This window comes from Tamandua tetradactyla, chromosome 18 (genome assembly GCF_023851605.1).
Source record: "Tamandua tetradactyla isolate mTamTet1 chromosome 18, mTamTet1.pri, whole genome shotgun sequence".
Classification (NCBI taxonomy): domain Eukaryota; kingdom Metazoa; phylum Chordata; class Mammalia; order Pilosa; family Myrmecophagidae; genus Tamandua; species Tamandua tetradactyla.
The window spans coordinates 77,064,083-77,080,758 of NC_135344.1; the positions used below are offsets into that span (position 1 = coordinate 77,064,083).

General features: G+C 36.5%; 1 protein-coding gene across 4 annotated transcripts in view; it reads left to right on the plus strand.

Moving 5' to 3' along the window:
• CEP192 (centrosomal protein 192) overlaps positions 1-16,676 on the plus strand; it is a 163,939-nt gene that overhangs the window by 130,626 nt on the left and 16,637 nt on the right. For all 4 annotated transcript variants that reach the window (XM_077136051.1, XM_077136052.1, XM_077136053.1 and 1 more), the window contains 3 exons: positions 218-359; positions 10,969-11,126; positions 11,727-11,850. In XM_077136051.1, coding sequence (XP_076992166.1) covers positions 218-359; positions 10,969-11,126; positions 11,727-11,850 — 424 coding nt within the window. The remainder of the gene's footprint in view (positions 1-217; positions 360-10,968; positions 11,127-11,726; positions 11,851-16,676) is intronic.

The window sequence follows — 16,676 nt, forward strand, 5'->3', positions numbered from 1 at the left end:
GCTGTAGTTCCAATTCAGGGCCGAGCTTGAGGTCCTGACTGCTGATGCTGAACTGCCCATGATGTAAAGCTAGTCAATAGTATTCATAATCGAAGTGCCACCTACCTCCAGCCTAAGGAACCAATACTCTGTCTGTACATATATAAAACTATCTATTAATTTTGTTGTGTGATTATGAGAAGATTAATGTATTTACAAACATTGTTTTCTATTTTAGTATATGATCTTCCCCAACGACCTAATGATGTTCAGCTCTTTTATGGAAGCATGCGCAAAATCATACTTTCAGTAATTGGAGAATTCAGAGATTGTGTTTCTAGCAGAGAGCCTTCTTCCAGAGCTAGCTTGGAGATGAAAAGGTAAAAAGAGACAAACTTTCACTGGATTTCAAGATTGATTTGTATTAAAACTGATCTTTTCTTTGTATTTTATTACTACTTTTTGTTTGAGAATGTTTATTTCGCCTTCAGATTTTAGTTTAAGTTCACGTAATTTTAAATGTACAGAAAAGTTGAAAAATAGTACAAAGGAACTCTATAGAAGCCTGCAGTCAGATTCTTCAGTTGTTAACATTTTACTACGCTTACCTTATCATTCATTATGGATCTATCACTTTTTCTGAACCATTTAAGAATAAGTTTTTGGCATGGTGACCTATTTAGCTCTAAAATTAGAAAAACATGAATTTCCTAAAAGCATAGACTCTCTCTTACGCAGTCATGATAAACCCATCAAAATTAGAGCACTACTAGATGTATGACCATCTAGTCCACAGATTCCATTTCGATTTTGCCAGTGGTTCCCAAAATGTCCTTTATAGTTCATTCAAACAAGCAGAAATTTTCTTCTTTCCCTCTGCTTGTCTGGTGTAGAGTCTAATCCAGGATAACAGATTGCATTTACTTAGCTGGTCTCTTTAATTTTTGAGGTAGAACACTTCCTCACTCTTAACCTCTCATTACCGAGATAACCCAGAGGGTTGTATTATCAAATCAGAGCTGCAGAATCTAGGATCGTTTCCAGAATTAAGCTTTACTAATGCTGTGGGTGAAGCATAGTGAAGTCTGGGACTGGCAGTGGCTCTTCGTAGATCCTCTTTGCAGTGTTAATACTAGCCCTGGCTGAGATAAAACACAAGTCTCTAAGTTGTGTGCATGGTACATCAACTTACAGAAAAGGAGGAGCTGTTTCAATCGTGAAAGCTGTTTTTATACTTTGGTAATTACATAGCTTAAGTGGTGTTTATCCAAGGAGCTGCACCTGTAAAATCATAATTTTACGTTTCTTTACTGTTAACAATTCTAGACAGACCAGATATATCCTGTTAAAAGTAGTCACAGACAAGGACACTGGTATGTTTGCTGGGAGATCTGTATTAGCAGTATTAGAGGGGATTTGACCAAATTATCTTTCTTTTTTCCCTTGGTAAAAAGGAGAAAACAGGCTGCAGGCCAACTGCTCATCTTTTTCTTACCAGTTCATATTTTTAAAGAGTACAATCCAGTTACTTTGTAAAATGTTTTTCAATTTCAGTTTGCAGGTGGAGGTGTCACATTTTTTTGTAGAACATCATGGAAATTATGCTTTTAATTTTCTCAGTACATCTCAGGTGGCATATAATGTTGATTGTCCCATTACTAGTAGTATTTTTATCATGTATTTAATTGGTGTCTGTTAGGTCTCCATTATAAAGTTAACAAGTATCTTGTGAGGAAATACTTAGAGATGATAGACTATCTTGTCCTTATTAAACGTTTTATTTTTTTAATTAAAAAATTTATTTAAACATAACATACAAACATGAACATTCTTACCATATGATCATTCCATTTTTGGTATATAAACAGTAACTCACAATAATCACATAGTTGTGTATTCATCATCACAATCATTTCTTAGAACACTTGCATCAATTCAGAAAAAGAAATAAAAAGAAAACAGAAAAAAACGACAAGCATCAAGGGATTGAGAAAATCTTCTCAACCAGAAGAGGGAAGAGAGAAATGAGACAAAATAAAGTGTCAATGGCTGAGAGATTTCAAACAGTTGAGAGGTTATCCTGGAGGTTATTCTTATGCATTAAGTAGATATCACCTTTTTAGTTAAAGTATACTGGAGAGACTGGCCCTGAAAATGTAGAGCTGTGCTCCAGTAGCTGTGTTTCTTGAAGAGATTCTATAATGATATAGTTTTTACAATGTGACTGTGTGATTGTGAAAACCTTGTGTCTGATGTTCCTTTTATCGACCTTATTGACAAATGAGTAAAACATATGGATTAAAAATAAATAAATAATAGAGGGAATAAAGATTAAAATAATTTAGTAGATTGAAATGCTGGTAATCCCCCACCATATCCCCCACCCCTCCCTCCCACTGATTGCCAGCATTTCCATCTACCCAATATATTTTAGCCTTTGTTTCCGCTATTTTTTTTCTATCGCTTATCACTCGCTTTCGTTGATTACCAGCATTTCAATCTACTAAATTATTTTAATCTTTATTCCCTCTATTATTTATTTATTTTTAATCCATATGTTTTACTCATTTGTCAATAAGGTAGATAAAAGGAACATCAGACACAAGGTTTTCACAATCACACAGTCACATTGTAAAAACTATATCATTATAGAATCTCTTCAAGAAACACAGCTACTGGAGCACAGCTCTACATTTTCAGGGCCAGCCTCTCCAGTATACTTTAACTAAAAAGGTGATATCTACTTAATGCATAAGAATAACCTCCAGGATAACCTCTCAACTGTTTGAAATCTCTCAGCCATTGACACTTTATTTTGTCTCATTTCTCTCTTCCCTCTTCTGGTTGAGAAGATTTTCTCAATCCCTTGATGCTGAGTCCCAGCTCATTCTAGGATTTCTATCCCACATTGCCAGGAAGGCTTACACCCCTGGAAGTCATGTCCCACTAGAGATGGGTAGGGTGGTGAGTTTGTTTGTCGTTTTAGCTGAGAGAGAGAGGCCACATCTGAGCAACAAAAGAGGTTCTCAGGGGGTGATTCTTAGGCCTAATTTTAAATAGGCTTAGTCTATCCTTTGTGGGGTTAAGTTTCATATGAACAAACCCCAAGATTGGGGGCTTAGCCTATTGCTTTGGTTGTCCCCACTGCTTGTGAGTATATCAAGAATTCTCCACTTGGGGATGTTGACTTTTCCTCCTTTCTCATCATTCCCTCAAGGGTATTTTGCAAATACGTTTTCATTCACTGTTAGATCACTCTGGGATTTATTGGGGGCATCACTGTGGACAAACCTACAAAATCCTTCCTTACTCAAGGTTCCATGTACTTATGATGTTCAATTAAACTGTCCCCATAAGTTATATTAGGAAATGCACTAGTCCGAATTATAAATTTTGTACCAAATAAGCATTTTTTATTTTAGTCTTACACATAAGTTAAAATTTTAAAATATTAATTACCATCTACTTTCAACATCCTGCAGTAGTGATATTCCTTTGTTCTTCCTCTTGCAAAAACATTTTTAAATTTGCACACTTAGTCACTATCATTGTACACTCTAGGCACTCCTTGATTATACCATCTCAGTCTTTATCTTCTATCTTTCCTTCTGGTTTCATTTGTGCCCCCAGCCCTCCTCCTTGTATCATTCTCACATTCAGCTTCATTCAGTGTCCTAACATTATTGTGCTACAATTAGATAGTATTGTGCTATCCATTTTTGAATTTTTACAGTCAGTCCTCTTGTATAATCTGTATCCCTTCACCTCCAATTACCCATTATCTACCCTGTTTCTATCTCCTGAAGATCTCTGTTCTTAGCTGAAATTCTCCAAATTCATTCACTAATGTTAGTTCATATCAGTGAGACCATACAGTATTTGTCCTTTTGTTTTGGGCTAATCTCACTCAGCCTCAAGATCCATCCATGTTGTTACATACTTCATAATTTCATTCTGTCTTACAGCTACATAATATTCCATCGTATGTATATACTACAGCTTGTTTAGCTGCTCCTCTGTTGATGTGCATTTGGGCTCTTTTCATCTTTTGGCAATTGTAAATAATGCTGCTATAAACATTGGTGGGCAAATGTCCGCTTATGTCCTTGCCCTCATGTCCTCTGAGTAGATATCTAGCAATGATATTGCTGGATCATATGGCAATTCTATACATGGCTTCCTGAGGAACTGCCAAACTGCCTTCCACAGCGGTTGTGCCATTTGACATTCCTACCAACAGTTTATAAATGTGCCTCTTTCTCCACATCCTCTCCAGCACTTGTCGTTTTCTATTTTATTGATAATGGCAATTGTGGTGGGTTTGAGATGTTATCTCATTGTGATTTTTTATTTCCATTTCTCTAATAGCCAGGAAAGTTGAGCATCTTTTCATGTGCCTTTTGGCCATTTGCATTTCCTCTTCTGAGAAATGTCAGTTCATGACTTGTGCCCATTTTGTAATTGTGTTGTTTGTCTTTTTGTTGTTGAGTTGAACAATCTCTTTATATATTCAGGATACTAGACCTTTATCTGATATATCGTTTCCAAATATTGTCTCCCATTGGGTAGGCTGTCTTTTTACTTTCTTAATGAAGTTCTTTGATGCAGAAAAGTGTTTAATTTTGAGGAGTTCCTATTTATTTATTTACTTATTCAATCCTCATGCTTTGGGTGTAAGATCTAGGAAACCGCCTCGTATTATAAGATTTATAAGATGTTTCCCCACATTTTCTTGTAAAAGTTTTATGGTCTTAGATGTAATGTTTAGGTCTTTCATCCACTTTGAGTTAATTTTTGTATAGGGTGTGAGATATGGATCCTCTTTCATTCTTTTGCATGTGGATATCTAGTTCTTTAGGCACCATTTGTTGAAGAGACTGTTCTGTCCCAGGTGAGTTGGCTTGACTGCCTTTTCAAAGGACAATTGTCCATAGATGAGAGAGTCTACATCTGAACAGTCTATTTAGTTCCATTAGTCAGTATGTCTATCTTTATGCCAATACCATGCTGTTTTCACCACTATAGCTTCGTTATATGCCTTAAAGTCAGGTAGTGTGAGACCTCTGACTTCATTTTTCTTTCTTAGGATATTTTTAGCCATCAGGGCACCCTGCCCTTCCACATAAATTTGGTTATTGGTTTTTCTATTTATGCAAAATAAGTTTTGGGGGTTTTAATTGGTATTGCACTGAATTTGTAAATCAGTTTAGGTAGAACTGACATCTTAACAATATTTCGTCTTCCAGTCCAACATGGTATGCCCTTCCATTTATTTAGGTCTTCTTTGATTTCTTTTAGCAATTTCTTGTAGTTTTCTTCACATAGATCTTTTGTATCCTTAGTGAAATTTATTCCTAAATATTTTATTCTTTTGGTTGCAATTGTAAATGGAATTTTTTTCTTGATTTCTCCCACGGGTTGTTCATTACTAGTGCAGAGAAACACTACAGATTTTTGAGTATTGATTTTGTAACCTGCAACTGCTGTACTCATTTATTAGCTCTAGTAGTTTTGCCGTGGATTTTTTGGGGTTTTCGACATATGGTATCATATCATCTGCAAACAGTGAGAGTTTTACTTCTTCCTTTCCAATTTTGATGCCTTGTATCTCTTTTCCTTATCTAATTGCTCTGGCTAGAACTTCCAACACAATGTTGACTAACAGTGGTGATAGTGGACATCCTTGTCTTGTTCCTGATCTTCAGGGAAAAGCTTTCAGTTTTTCCCCATTGAGGGTAATGCTAGCTGTGGGTTTTTCCTATATTCCCTTTATCATTTTAAGGAAGTTCCCTTCTATTCCATCCTTTGAAGTGTTTTCAACAAGAAAGGATGTTGAATTTTGTCAGGTGCCTTTTCTGTATCAATTGAGATGATCATGTGGTTCTTCTGCTTTGATTTGTTGATATGGTGTATGACGTTAATTGATTTTCTTATGTTGAACCATCCGTGCATACCTGGGATGAATGCTACTTGGTCATGGTGTGTATAATTCTTTTAATGTACTGCTGGATTCAATTTGCAAGAATTTTGTTGAGGATTTTTGAATCTGTATTCATTAGAGAGATTGGTCTGTATTTTTCTTGTAATGTCTTTGTCTGGCTTTGGCATGAGGGTGATGTTGGCTTCATAGAATAAGTTAGATAGCCTTCCCTCCTCTTCAATTTTTTTGAAGAGTTTTATCAGGACTGGTACTAAGTCTTTCTGGAATGTTTGGTAGAAGTCACATGTAAAGCCAACTGGTCCTGGACTTTCTTTTTGGGGAGCTTCTTAATGACTGCTTCAGTTTCTTTACTTGTGATTGGTTTGTTGAGGTCGTCTGTTTCTCCTTGAGTCAGTACTGGTTGTTCATGCCTTTCTAGGAAGTTGTCCATTTCATCTGCATTGTCTAGTTTATTTGCATAAAGTTATTCATAGTATCCTCTCATTACCTCCTTTATTTCTGCAGGGTCAGTAGTTATGTCTCCTCTTCCATTTCTGATTTTATTTATTTGCATCCTCTTTCTTTTTGTCAACCTTGCTAAGGGTTCATCAGTCTTCATTGATTTTCTCACAGATCCAACTTCTGGTTTTGTTGATTTTCTTGATTGTTTTCATGTTCTCAATTTCATTGATTTCTACTCTACTCTTTGTTATTTCTTTCCTTTTGCTTGCTTTGGAATTTGTTTGCTGTTCTTTCTCTAGTTATTCCAAATGGACAGTTAATTCCTCCATTTCTGCTCTTTCTTCTTTTTTGATATAGGCATTTAGGGCAATAAATTTTCCTCTTAGCACTTCCTTTGCTGCATCTCATAAAATTTGATATGTTGTGTTTTCATTTTCATTTGCCTCGAGATATTTCCTGATTTCTCTTGTAATTTCTTCCTTGACCCACTGGTTGTTTAAGAGTTTGTTGTTGAGCCTCCATGTATTTGTGAATTTTCTGGTCCTCTGCCTATTACTGACTTCCAACATCATTCCTTTATGATCTGAGAAAGTGTTTTGTATGATTTCAGTCTTTTTAAATTTTTTGAGACTTGCTTTGTGACCCAGCATATATATGGTGTATCCATGAGCACTTGAGAAAAAGATGTATCCTGTTGTTGTGGGGTGTAGTGTTTTATAAATGTCTGTTAAGCCTTGTTCATTTATTGTATTATTCAAATTCTCTGTTTGTTTATTGGTCCTCTGTCTAGATGTTCTGTCCATTGATGAAAGTGGGAAATTGAAGTCTCCAGCTATTATGGTAGATGTGTATATTTGTCTTTTCAGTATTTTCAGTGTTTGCCTCATGTATTTTGGATCACTCAAGCTCGGTGCATAAATATTTGATTGTTATGTCTTCTCGTTGAATTGTTCCTTTTATTAGTACATTGTATACTTCTTTGTCTCTTTTAATTGTTTCACATTTGAAGTCTAATTTGTTGGATATTAGTATAGCTACTCCTGCTCTTTTCTGATTGTTACTTGCATGAAATATCTTTTCCAAACCTTTCACTTTCAATCTGTGTTTATCCTTGGGTCTAAGATGCATCTCCTGTAGACAGCATTTGTGTGGGTCCTATTTTTCAATCCATTCTGTCAGTCTATGTCTTTTGATTGGGGAGTTAAATCCATTAACATTTAGTGTTACTACTGTAAGGACAGTACTTTATTTTACCATTTTGCCTTTTGGATTTTATATGTCATATCTAAGTTTTCTTCTTTTTACCTTTATTAATAGTCTTCATTTCTACACTCTTCTCCACACCATTCTCTCCTGTCTTTTTGTATCTGTCTCTTGTGCCCCTTTAGTATTTCTTGAAGAGCCGATCTCTTGGTCACAAATTCTCTCAATGATTTTTTTTGTCTGAAAATGTTTTAATTTCCCCCTCATTTTTGAAGGACAGTTTTGCTGGCTATAGAATTCTTGGTTGGCAGTTTTTCTCTTTTAGTATCTTAAATATATCATCCCACTCTCTTCTCGCCTCGTTTCTGCTGAGGCATCTACGTATAGTTTTACTGGGTTTCCCTTGTACGTGATAGATTGTTTTTTTCTTGCTGCTTTTAAGATTTTCTCTTTCTCTTTGACATCTGACATTCTGATTAGTAAGTGTCTTGGAGTATGTATATTTGATTTATTCTGTTTGGGATGCTGCATTTCTTGGATCTGTAATTTTAAGTCTTTTCATAGGAGTTTGGAAATTGTCAGTGATAATTTCCTCCATTAGTTTTTCTTCTTCTTTTCCCTTCTTCTCTCCTTTTGGGACACGCACAACACATACATTCATGCGCTTCATGTTGTCATTCAATTCCCTGAGTCCCTGCTCGTAATTTTCCATTCTTTACCCTATGTTTTCTTTTGCTTGTCAGATTTCAGATGTCCTGTCCTCTGGTTCACTAATCCTGTCTTCTGCCTTTTGAAGTCTAACATTGTACGTTTCCATTGATTTTTTTCATCTCTTCTTCTGTGCCTTTCATTCCCATAAGTTCTGTGGTTTGGTTTTTCAGACTTTCAGTTTCTTCTTTTAGTCATTCTTTGCTTACTTTAAATCCTCCCTCGATTCATTGATTTGATTTTTGATGAGGTTTTCCATGTCTGTTTGAACATTCTGAATTAATTGTTTCGGCTCCTTATCTCCTTTAAATTGTTGGTTTGTTCCTTTGACTGGGCTGTATCTTCACTTTTCCAAGTAAGATTCATTATATTTTGGTGGCATCTAGGCATTTAATTTCCTTAATTAGTTTATTCTGGAGGTTGTTTTCACTTTATTTAATTTAGGGTTTTCTTGCTGGATGACTTAGTTTGTCTATCTCTGACTTTTACTTCAGCTTATTCTTGACCTCTAGCTTAGGTTTTGTTTTTTAACAGATCAGAGTGTTTCAGTTCTTGTTTTCTTGTTTCTTGCCCTGCATATGGTGCCTCCCCTCCCCCCGCCCCCTTACAGAGGTCTACTTATGTATTGTAGACCCCAGTCAGATTTTCCCAGACCAAACTGGCCCCCCTCAGGAGGAAAGAATCACCTGCATCAGTTTTCCCTGAGGGCAAGACCCAACAGGTTGAAAGACTTCCCTAGGAGCCTCTGAACTCTGTGTTTTTCCTGTCCTGCCCAGTATGTGGCACTTGTCTATGTGCGCGTCCCACCATATCACCTTTAACTTCAGCAGACTCTCCCTCCTGGGGCTGTGATGGAGACAGAGGAGAGGTTGTAAGCTGGCTTTAATGGCTTCAGTTTTCCAGACCCTGGTGTCTGAATTCCTTGAGGGAGGGGTTCCACCTGAGCTGGGCCCCACCCCTCTCCTGGAGAAGGCATACCTTCCAGACAAGCTTAATTCTGCCCATTCCTGAGGCATTTGGAGTCTGAGAAGCCCTGCAGCTGTATCCAAAGAGTAGTGAAGCTGTAGAAACACAGCCATAAAAAAAGAAAAGGAAAAGAGCAGGAACCCCACCTCCCCCACCCCCCATTTCTCAGGTTTGCCAATCAAGAACTTAGGTTGCTACCTTGCTCTGTGTATCTCTGGGTCCGATGTGCCCCCTCCTTTCCTTCAGGGCCCAGACCCTTTCAAATATTTTTGTGCTGTCTGATCCAAAAAACCTCTGGTTTTGTTTATTTTTTCTTTTTTCCGTCAGCCCTGCCCCCTCTGCACTGGAGCAAAAACCAGCAACCTCAGCTTTTACTCCAGGTTCAGCTGAGCTAGGGGCCTATTTTCAGTAATCAGAATTTGTTAATTCCACAATTGGAGCTTGGTTGTGCTGAGCCTCAGTTGCTATAAAAGGCTCTTTCCTATCCCTTCTGAGAAGCAGCTTGTTGGGGAGGGGTGCCAGCTGCCACGGCTTGGGGATCTCATGGTTCTGGGTGGGCTTGCAGCCGGTCCAGCTTGTCCAGACTGGGGTACGCTGTGTGTCTGGTCACTGACGTGGCCCCAGCAGTTGTTCTGTACTGTTCTGACTATTTATTAGCTGCTCTGGAGGACAAACTAAATCCCACTCCTCACCAAGTCTCCATGTTGACTGCTTCCTCCCTTATTAAACTTTTAGTAACCATTGATGAGTCTTGCCTGAGTCAAATTATACCACTATCATCGTTACCAAATGGTGATTTTCTATTCCATCTTTTTCCATTTATTAGTTCACTTTCCAGTATGATGAAGAAATTTAGTTTTCCCCTTTTAGTTATTTGTTTGTATTAGGTGGACTTAGAGATTGGATAGGTTGTACTCCTTTATTGTCTTTATTTGGCCCTTTGAAGTTGAGTCTTTGATCTTTTTTTTTTTCAGTCTACTCAATTTATTTTAACATTTGTTCCTCCTGTTTATTACTTATCCATATTTTTTACTCATGTGTCCATACCATAGATAAAAGGAACATCAGACACAGGATTTTCACAATCAAGCAGTCACGTTGTGAAAGCTTTATTATTATACAGTCATCTTCAAGAAACATGGCTACTGGAACACAACTCTTCAGCTTCAGGCACTTCCTTTTAGCCAGTCTAATATACCATAAACTAAAAAGGGATATCTATATAATACTTAAGAATAACTTCCAGGATAACCTCTCGACTCTCTTTGAAATCTCTCAGCCACTGACCCTGTATTTTATCTCATTTCTCTCTTCTCCCTTTCAGTCAAGAAAGTTTTCTCAATCCCTTGATGCTGAGTGCTAGCTCATTCTAGGATTTCTGTCCTAGGTTGCCAGGGATGTCCACATCCCTGAGAGTCATGTTGCATAGTAGGGAGGGGGAGGGCAGTGAGTTGCAATGGCATGCTGAAGTCAAGGCTTGATAGAGATTGAATTGTTGAATTTCAATTCTAATTTCAGTTTTACAATACTAATTTGATCTATACTATACTGTTAACATACATAATATGAAGGGTTTTTATTCACTGAAAACTACATGGTATGTAATATACTTTCAGTTTTGTTTCCATGTTTTCAAATTTATGAAGAAGTAATATAAACGTGATAAAAGCTGGCTTTTTGTGATTTTTGTCTTCTCTCTCTGTCTTTCCAAATTTTAAATAATTTTCTAGTGAATCTGGAACTTCTGAGAAACAGAGTGGCAATGTTTCTCTGGATATTCTACCAGTTAAAGGTCCTTCTCAAGCTGATCACCCACCTCCGGATAAATCAGCCTCTGAAGAAATGTGGACTGTCCAACCTGAACACTTGATTCTGCTGCTTCCTTCTTGTGAGCATATCCCAGTAACCACACAGCAGGATGTACCCCAGATCCCAGGTTCACTTTGTACCTTGGGCTCATCTAGGGTATTCCTCAGACCTTTTGCAGGTTTGATAGTGGTTCTGCCTTGCTCAGGTCCTCCTCACCTGTGAGAGAATTTGCATGATCCTTGACTTGCGACCATATTCTTTAGTTTAAGCCCCAAATTTCGAGTTTAGCAGACCCACTCATCCTTTAGCCTTTTGTCCCTACTATTCCCAAAGAACTCCTTACCCCTGTAACAACCCCAACAGTAAATGACCCTTAATGTTGATGTGGTTGGCTCAGAGAGGAAACAGATCTGTGTATGTCTGTGCCAAAGTGAAGGCTGCGGAGTAATGGATTTTAGAGTTCCTTTTTTCTCTAACCTTGTTCAGTAATATATTTCCAACAGTATTAGAAATATATTTTCAAGTGAATAAAAAGCACACAGACTTGATTACCAGTAATTGAACAATTGGGAAAGTAAAATTAGTCAGTTCACTAATGTATTTATTTAGGATTCATTTTTATTAGTTTTTGTCTTTTTCACTAATGTTAAGTGCAAGTAACATGTTATCTGTATAATAGGTGAAATGGCAAAAACTGGACGTTTCCGTATTTTAAATAATTCCATCAAGTCACTGAAATTTGAACTGTACTGGCCGGCACATTGCCTCACGGTGACACCCCAGCATGGAGTTATAGCACCAGAGTAAGTAGGGCTTTCTTTTCCCTTCTTTTTGGATGTATTCAGATGCTGTCGTGGTGGCCTTTTAGAATCAATAATATGCCATGTTAGTTTATTCAGTAAATGTTTGGCCCGTACTGACTCTGTATAAAGTGTCGTGCTTGGTTCTCTGGGACAACAGTGAGTTCAGGGCTCAAGTAGTTCAGAAGAGTGGAGCTCCTGTATGCAGCCATGTGTGCTATAACTTACAGCAGCAATGAGTGCCACCTACACATGGAAAAGACAGTCAGAGGCAGGAAAGATAATCTGGCATGAAAAAAATGTGAATTAGTTTTTTAAGTTTTACTTTGGCTATAAAATTGCAAAGCAAGGAATAAAATTGAGACGTACTTGTGGGCGGTGGTGTTTCTGAAACCCAAGTGGTTCTGCCATTTATTACTTTTGTTTTGAATCATTTATGCTCCTGCTTTTGTTTAAAATTTATTTTTTCAGACAGAACTTCTTGAGCCATACCCTAATTTAACATTTGCTGCATAGAATACAAAGACAGGAAGTCTTCAGGCCAAACATTAATAAGCAGTTGTTCTCTGTACAGAACTTAATTACTGATGATTTAAGCCACAGAGCTCTGCAATTTTTCAGGGACCAGGTCAGGGTCAGCGTAGAACATCTAAAAGGTGCTTTGTATTTGGATTAGCAGCTTTACAAACAACATGATGTTTATTTACTTTTGAAAAATGACGAGTGCATATTTTAGGAGAGTCTGCTTGACTGAGACTGTGCGAAGATACAGAGAGGGACACTCCAGAGAAACATTCCTAAGACCAAAGCAACGGAGTGAGCCTTTATTAGATGCTAATTATGAACAGTATGCCCTTTTCAACAAAAGCTTGGGAAGAGAGGGAGATGGCAAAACAGGTTTTCCACAAATAACTTTTTCCATAGTCCCATGTATTTATTAGCTCTTAACACTGAAAATTATCTTGCGGTGTCATTTTGGACATGTCTATTGAAATATCTTTTATAACTAAGTGAAAATTTCCTTTAAATCACAAATCTGATTTATATCACCCACATTTAAATTGGATTTTCTGGACTGAAGAGCCCAGAAAATATTAGCAGTTGGGTAATAAACAGAACTTTTTCCTTCATTCTTTTTCTGACTCTTCCTCTACTTTTTTTCCATTTTCCTCTTCAACTTTTTCCTTCTCTTTGTACTGTGACTCTTACATCAGAGCTATGCCATTCTTTATAGTTGGCTAAGAGCTTTGTAATGCTGTTCTTATTACTCTGAAAACTTTCATTTTGACTTGCTTTTTTTTTCTGTGTGTGATTTTTAACCTTTTTCCTTTAATCTATTTTTATTTTCTTAATTTTTATAATAAACAGATTTTTCTTTTGTAATAACAGCTAAGCACATTATTTTTTTGAGAAATTAAGAATATTCATTGTCATTTAAACTTTTAATAAATAATTACATTTTCACAAACCAAAAAAATTTAGTGAGAAAATGACATTATTTTTAATTTCTGCAAATATCTTAACATCTGGCCTAATAGAAGTTAAACTATTCTTATATCTGTTTCTACATTCAACCTATTGGGGTATATTGCCTTGATTAAATTACATTAAGAAACTACAGACTCACATATATAAGGAGTTGGAAAAAAGGACTTTTTTTTTATTAATTAAAAAAAATTAACTAACACAACATCTAGAAATCATTCCATTCTACATATGCAATCAGTAATTCTTAATATCATCACATAGATGTATGATCATCATTTCTTAGTACATTTGCATCGATTTAGGAAAAGAACTAGCAAAACAACAGAAAAAGATATAGAATGATAATATAGAGAAAAAATAATAATAGTAAAAATAAAAAAATATATAAAAAAAAAAAAAGGAAATAGAAAAAAACAAAAAATACAAACAAACAAAAAAAACTATAGCTCAGATGCAGCTTCATTCAGTGTTTTAACATAATTACATTACAATTAGGTAGTATTGCGCTGTCTATTTTTGAGTTTTTGTATCTAGTCATGTTGCACAGTCTGTATCCCTTCAGCTCCAATTACCCATTATCTTACCCTGTTTCTAACTCCTGATGGTCTCTGTTACCAATGACATTCCAAATTTATTCTCGAATGTCCGTTCACATCAGTGGGACCATACAGTATTTGTCCTTCAGTTTTTGGCTAGACTCACTCAGAATAATGTTCTCTAGGTCCATCCATGTTATTGCATGCTTCATAAGTTTATCCTGTCTTAAAGCTGCATAATATTCCATCGTATGTATATACCACAGTTTGTTTAGCCACTCTTCTGTTGATGGAGATTTTGGCTGTTTCCATCTCTTTGCAATTGTAAATAACGCTGCTATAAACATTGGTGTGCAAATGTCCGTTTGTGTCTTTGCCCTTAAGTCCTTTGAGTAGATACCCAGCAATGGTATTGCTGGGTCGTATGTCAATTCTATATTCAGCTTTTTGAGGAACCGCAAAACTGCCTTCCACAGTGGTTGCACCATTTGACATTCCCACCAACAGTGGATAAGTGTGCCTCTTTCTCAACATCCTCTCCAGCACTTGTCATTTTCTGTTTTGTTGATAATGGCCATTCTGGTGGGTATGAGATGATATCTCATTGTGATTTTGATTTGCATTTCTCTAATGGCCAGGGACACTGAGCATCTCTTCATGTGCCTTTTGGCCATTTGTATTTCCTCTTCTGATAGGTGTCTGTCAAGTCTTTTTCCCATTTTGTAATTGGGTTGGCTGTCTTTTTGTTGTTGAGTTGAACAATCTCTTTATAAATTCTGGATACTAGACCTTTATCTGATATGCCATTTCCAAATATTGTCTCCCATTGTGTAGGCTGTCTTTCTACTTTCTTGATGAAGTTCTTTGATGCACAAAAGTGTTTAATTTTGAGGAGCTCCCATTTATTTATTTCCTTCTTCAGTGCTCTTGCTTTAGGTTTCAGGTCCATAAAACTGCCTCCAATTGTAAGTTTCATAAGATATCTCCCTACATTTTCCTCTAACTGTTTTATGGTCTTAGACCTAATGTTTAGATCTTTGATCCATTTTGAGTTAACTTTTGTATAGGGTGTGAGATATGGGTCTTCTTTCATTCTTTTGCATATGGATATCCAGTTCTCTAGGCACCATTTATTGAAGAGACTGTTCTGTCCCAGGTGAGTTGGCTTGACTGCCTTATCAGAGATCAAATGTCCATAGATGAGAGGGTCTATAGCTGAGCACTCTATTCGATTCCATTGGTCGATATATCTACCTTTAGGCCAATACCATGCTGTTTTGACCACTGTGGCTTCATAATATGCCTTAAAGTCAGGCAGCGCGAGACCTCCAGCTTCGTTTTTTTTCCTCAAGATGTTTTTAGCAATTCGGGGTACCCTGCCCTTCCAGATAAATTTGCTTATTGGTTTTTCTATTTCTGAAAAATAAGTTGTTGGGATTTTGATTGGTATTGAATTGAACCTGTAAATCAATTTAGGTAGGATTGATCTCTTAACTATATTTAGTCTTCCAATCCATGAACACAGTATGCCCTTCCATCTATTTAGGTCTTCTGTGATTTCTTTTAACAGTTTTTTGTAGTTTTCTTTATATAGGTTTTTTGTCTCTTTAGTTAAATTTATTCCTAGGTATTTTATTCTTTTAGTTGCAATTGTAAATGGGATTCATTTCTTGATTTCCCCCTCAGCTTGTTCATTATTAGTGTATAGAAATGCTACAGATTTTTGAATGTTGATCTTGTAACCTGCTACTTTGCTGTACTCATTTATTAGCTCTAGTAGTTTTGTTGTGGATTTTTCCGGGTTTTCGATGTATAGTATCATATCGTCTGCAAACAGTGATAGTTTTACTTCTTCCTTTCCAATTTTGATGCCTTCTATTTCTTTTTCTTGTCTAATTGCTCTGGCTAGAACCTCCAAGACAATGTTGAATAATAGTGGTGATAGTGGATATCCTTGTCTCTTGTTCCTGATCTTAGGGGGAAAGTTTTCAGTTTTTCCCCATTGAGGATGATTAGCTGTGGGTTTTTCATATATTCCCTCTATCATTTTAAGGAAGTTCCCTTGTATTCCTATCTTTTGAAGTGTTTTCAACAGGAAAGGATGTTGAATCTTGTCAAATGCCTTCTCTGCATCAATTGAGATGATCATGTGATTTTTCTGCTTTGATTTGTTGATGTGGTGTATTACATTAATTGATTTTCTTATGTTGAACCATCCTTGCATACCTGGGATGAATCCTACTTGGTCATGATGTATAATTCTTTTAATGTGTTGTTGGATACGATTTGCTAGAATTTTATTGAGGATTTTTGCATCTATGTTCATTAGAGAGATTGGTCTGTAGTTTTCTTTTTTTGTAATATCTTTGCCTGGTTTTGGTATGAGGGTGATGTTGGCTTCATAGAATGAATTAGGTGGTTTTCCCTCCACTTTGATTATTTTGAAGAGTTTGAGGAGAGTTGGTACTAATTCTTTCTGGAATGTTTGATAGAATTCACATGTGAAGCCGTCTGGTCCTGGACTTTTGTTTTTTAGGAAGCTTTTGAATGACTGATTCAATTTCTTTACTTGTGATTGGTTTGTTGAGGTCATCTATTTCTTCTTGAGTCAAAGTTGGTTGTTCATGTCTTTCCAGGAACCCATCCATTTAATCTAAATTGTTGTATTTATTAGCGTAAAGTTGTTCATAGTATCCTGTTATTACCTCCTTTATTTCTGTGAGGTCAGTAGTTATGTCTCCTCTTCCATTTCTGATCTTATTTGCATCCTCTCTCTTCTTCTTTTTGTCAATCTTGATAAGGGCC